This window comes from Egretta garzetta, unplaced genomic scaffold, assembly GCF_000687185.1.
Source record: "Egretta garzetta isolate BGI_Z169 unplaced genomic scaffold, ASM68718v1 scaffold60, whole genome shotgun sequence".
NCBI lineage: Eukaryota > Metazoa > Chordata > Aves > Pelecaniformes > Ardeidae > Egretta > Egretta garzetta.
In genome coordinates, this window is record NW_009258269.1 from 805,376 (window position 1) to 810,576 (window position 5,201).

The 5,201-nt window shown below is 38.4% G+C and overlaps 1 protein-coding gene across 1 annotated transcript in view; it reads left to right on the forward strand.

The window, feature by feature from the left end:
* Nucleotides 1–2,119: 2,119 nt before the first annotated feature.
* KCNIP1 (potassium voltage-gated channel interacting protein 1) overlaps nt 2,120–5,201 on the forward strand; it is a 131,230-nt gene continuing 128,148 nt past the window's right edge. The window contains exon 1 of the mRNA XM_035888984.1: nt 2,120–2,219. Coding sequence (XP_035744877.1) covers nt 2,120–2,219 — 100 coding nt within the window. The remainder of the gene's footprint in view (nt 2,220–5,201) is intronic.

A 5,201-nucleotide genomic window follows, 5' to 3' on the forward strand; every position in this document is an offset into this window, starting at 1 on the left:
TGCTTATTGGCATCACCCAGCTCACGTCACTTTTAGTAGGAGCAGAGGTTTTAAACTTAACCAAAATAAAGCTTAAGTTACATTCTTCTTTTTACCCTCTATCCCAGTCCATTTCCATCAGGTAACATTTTTTTCTTTTGCTTTCTGTACTAAAACATTATTTATTGTTATAAATTATAACACCTTATGTCTGGACTGTCCCTAAGATGGTTTTATTTCCACAGTAATTGGATTTGATACTTCAGTAAATTCTTAACCTCCCCTCAGGAGTGTTCAGGCTCAGTGACAAATTTGGGTAGGAGTTGCAAGATCCTCAAATGAAATTTGATAGTGAAGAGAAAAGTGTAAGATATATTTTTGAATGGAGATACCTGAGAAAAAAACTGTAGGTGCTGATGATGTTCATTATATTGATAATTAAGGAATACCTCTAACATTAATACATTGGAATAATGATATGGGAAACGGCTTCGTTCAGGTCTTTAGCAACACCCTGCAACACAGCAAAGCATTGTTGAAGTCAATAAGAAAGCCATTTACCAGCTTTCAAAAGTGTCTGTGGGACAGATTCTGCTATATACAGCACTAGGAGGTCCATTGTGTAGTTCCAGGAGGGTAAGCTAGCATGCACACAGAAGGCCTTGGTATTCAGGTCCTCGTAACATCATTTAAGTACTTAAGACAACTTGACAAGAATGTCCTGGGAGGCATTAACATAAAACATCAGTTAAAGATAGACATACACAAATGGTTAAAAAACAGTAACTGAAAACAATGAGTCAGATTTCAGTCTTTTGAGTGAGTATTATTAGTTTAATATTATTATATATAATTAACATGAGTTTAGACTTTTATATACCCCTGTATATACACCTTACTTGCAAAGTCATATTATCCCCAAATGAGTTAAAAGAACAAGTGCAGGAGGTGACCTTGTGCCCAGAAGTGGCAGCCATTGCAGGCCGAATAATCAAAAGCTACCAGAACAAGTAGCCAGACTTTTGAAAGGGTTTTTGGTTTGGTGGGGTTGTTTGGTTGAGGTTTTGTTTTTTTTTTTTGCAATTCTGTGCATGTCTGAAACTGGCTGCAAATGTGGAAGGCTGAGTGAAGGGAAGCAGGAAGGGAAGACAAGTGCTTGCTGATGTCTGCTATGAAGGTGCTCAGGTGAGAATAAGGTCCTTCAGAGAATCTGTTCCCAACTGTCAGGTCTGAGGACTTGGAAACCATTTCAGTTTTTCTCAGTGCTCGGAAAAGTTCTTCCTGAGGCAGAACAGTAAGTTGCATGCAGTTCTGGCCATGGCATACCACGGTGTCCTTGATGCCATTTCTTGCATTTCCTCGCCTGGAAACAGCCACAGGAACAGCAGCTGACCTACACCAAGGGCAGTTGTTCCACCATCTGCACAGAGCCCCCAGGCTGTGCAGCAAGAGGGAAGGGGTTTTGTTCCTCATGTCCCTCAAACTTTAAAAATTATTTCCCTCTAGCAAGTCTCTTCTTACCGTATTTAATATTTTAATAGATTCCTGCATTTGATGTAAAATGTGTGTGCAGTGTGGAAAACAAGACACTCAAACGTGTTGCTAACCTTCTGTAACTGTATTTCGCTTGACAGGGAAATACAGCAATAGGTCATTTTCTAAATGAAATGATTTTGCTTTGAGCTTTCTGAAGTTCACTTTAGTATCAAGCAAAGAATATGTTTGGACTTTTTCCTCTGTGTTGTTAAAATATGGGTTGTCTCTAAAACTGTAATTCACTGTGAAAAAGGAGCATCAGATTTTACTAGATATCAGGCAGATTTGGTGAATTTTGGCTGTGACAGAGAGGAAATGCTAAACAAAGTGGTTACTGTATATTCTGTTGCCTTAGAGACTGAAACATCTGTATCCATGCAGGCAAGTGATGCAGACATGGTAAGATTTGACTTCCTTACATTCCTGTGTTCATCTTGCTGTCAATGGAAATGTTTTATGGTGGGAATATGCTGGGCTTCTTTAGCATTGTATTTATCTGGTTGTGTGGCATGTCTTGGACTAGGAGGGCTTTTTAATTAAAGTCTAACTCTGAAGTCAGGACGCTCCCTAAGAAAAGATGCTTTTACATGAATAATTTTTCAAGATGAACTTGGAGGGACTTGAAATGATTGTTGTACTGGTGATAATTGTTGGATTTGTGAAGGCACTTGAGCATCTGGGTCTCCTAGAAGGCAATTATGAAGGTAGGACGTTAAGAAACAGAAAATATTTTATTCTGAAAGACATTTGCTGCAGAGCATTATACTTTAATCTGTATGTGCATGTGCAGTGTTTGAGTATCAGAGGAGCTGAATAGTAGCTGAAATAACTTTAAATGCTTTCTTTAGGCAAATGAAATGTATTTTATATGTCAATATAGTATTGCAGCTCTCACTGCAGCTCTGAAAATAAATGTGACATAATCTTAAACCATTCTTTTGTCTGTGTTTAAGATTGTTTCAAGAACTTCAATACAGATTTGTATGTTTTAGTAAACTGCAGCTTGCATCCTGAAGCTCTGAATGAAAGAAGAGTTTACATTTTATTAAGTTTATCATTGTAACTTCTCAATTTCTTCTAATTGCTGGAAACTTCATGGCTTATTTTTAGCTATTGGGTATTATTAACAGAAAATCCAAAAACCTTACTGAGCTTATTTGGATGAATGTTTCTCTCATAATCAGTTTAGCCCTTTTTCAGAATATTTGTCTTTAACAAATCTGCCTAGTCTTGCTCTCATGTATGTTTTAGGAAAACACTACCGATTGAAATGTAAATATGCTTTGTTGAAGATAGTTTGAGGGAGCTGACTGCTAAAGATACTTTAATTCTTGTTACCTGTCTGTTTTTATAAACAATGTAATTCATGTAGGAACATGGAAATATTAAATAGAGGCAGAAGGGATGAATTTTAGACAGTGAGCTCTATAAATCAAAACATGTCTGTGCAGATAGCCTCACTGTTAAATAGGAAGAGTAGATTTATGGTGTTCCTAAATGTTCCTGAATATGATATACATTGAACAGCTGCTTTTTATAGAAACTTGAGGGTCGTTTTTCATGGTAAGCTAGAAGTACGCAGGTATTAAAATAACCTTCGGCTACCCACAGATATCGAACAATTATTCCTTTCTGCTTCAGAGCTCATGACAACCTGGAAAAGGGAGGGTTGCTGGCCTCATATTAATTACTTGACAACATTTAGTACAAGGTTCAGAGAACCTTGGAGACTCGCAGCAAGTACTTTACTGGATGAAAAAAGTTATAAAACTTTTGGTTCATTGATTGGTTGCTTTATTTTAGTTTTCATGCATGTACCTGTTTCTCCTACTTCCTGCTGCCTAGAGTATTTTTCCTAACCTGTTATATATTTGGATTAATTAAGGGGTGCCTGGTGATAATTGTTGCACAGCATTTTGAAGCTAGGGCAGTAATACAGATTGTTTAGCAATTGCTTTACGTACCAGCTCTAGCTTTGCAAGGTCTATAGAAATGACCAAATTGTGCAAACAAGACAGAGTGCCAACAGAAAAATGCATTTATTCTGGCTTTCCTGAGCCTCCAGAAGTCTGTACTCCTATTTTAGCAAAGTGTTATATGGTACCCGATGTACAGTTAATCTCCTGTCTCCAGTCCTGTCTCCAGCTCTAGCAAAGTCTGTTATGAATTGGTCCATCTGAGCACCTGCTTTTTTGGACTCCTTTTGTTGTCTGTCTGAATGCATTCAAAGAGCAGATGCCATTTAGAAACTTGGTTAAAAAAAAAAATTAAAAAAAAGAGCATTGAAGAAGGATGCTTTAGGAGAGAGCGCTTCTTGGGTTTGGGTAGCTGCAACTTCCCAGTGCCCAGTCTCCTCACATACCTGCGAGCTATAATCATGTCATGAGGGGGGAATTGCACATTTGGTACCGCTAACCCCTAAGGAGAGAGAAAGTTTGTGATACTTGAATAATTCAGAGTGAATCATAATGATGTCTAATTGTTTTCTGATGAAGTCTAAAAATACTGAGCAGGAGATTGGGGTTACTTTGTGAATTATACTGAAGAAGGCATAAAGTAAATTTTACATTAAGATGTTAGAACTTCAGGTGAAGTTGACCTATTCGGACTCTGTGGTTTGAACACGTACACAATTACGGCTTCATTGCAGTTGCTTCTGCAGTGTCCACCCTTGTGTAAGAACTTGCAGCATACACACGCTTTAATGAAGCTCTTGTCCTTGTGAAATCTGCTGCTTCCTTTGTTTTAATGGTAAGATGGCTTGAATGAGGTTGCCGCTCATTATTTTCCAGCAGAGTCTATTGCCTGTTTGTTACAATAGGTTAGTTCTTAATGCTTGTGTGCTGGTTGTTATACAAAGAAATTATTCTTAATATTCTAGAGAAAAAGTTTTAGCTGCTATTAACTTCTGCTAATGCTAATAGCCCTGCTTGACCCTGTAGGACTTACAGAGTATGATGATACATAGGGGTCTGTGCTGTCAGTATGGTGTAACTTCCTCAAGTGTGGGTTATCCTTGCAAGAAAATGAATTTCTGTGGCCACACTTCATTATGCAAAGAGAAAATAGGTATCGTATGCATACAGCCATAGAAAGGTGTGTACTAAATCTGAAGCACAGCATATGGAGTGCTAGCAAACAACAGCTGAAATAGCTGGAAGGTGCCTTTGGCCCAGATACCTCATGGCTGCAGTTCCAACTTCCTGACACAGGCGTGGACCTTGTTTGTACTGAGCAGCTTACAAAAGTGCACTGCAAACTCACTGCTTGCGTGTTGAAACCACTGTAATTACTATTTAAACTCACCAGTAACTACCTATATAGAGGCTTTCAAAGTAACTTTTACAAATATGAAATCTAAAATCTATCCATTTTTAAATGAAGGAAGAAGAGAAGAATTACCATGGGCAGAAACAGGCTAAACTTCTTGAAACTCGGCACCCTTCCAGACGGTAATGAATACACTCGTCTGAAGGTCACTGTCACTAAAAGAGGATGCCAGCGTTGGAGTTTGAGTTCTTGGCTCTGGCTGGCCTCTTGCTCTTACTCTAACATTCGTGGGCATCTGGACAAGGGAGCCAGCTGAGAAGGCTTTGCTACTGAGAAAGTGCCTCTGTCTAAACATCATGTGGAGCACTCAAACTTACAAACTGCTTTGCAAAAGTATTAGCTCAAACCACCTTTCA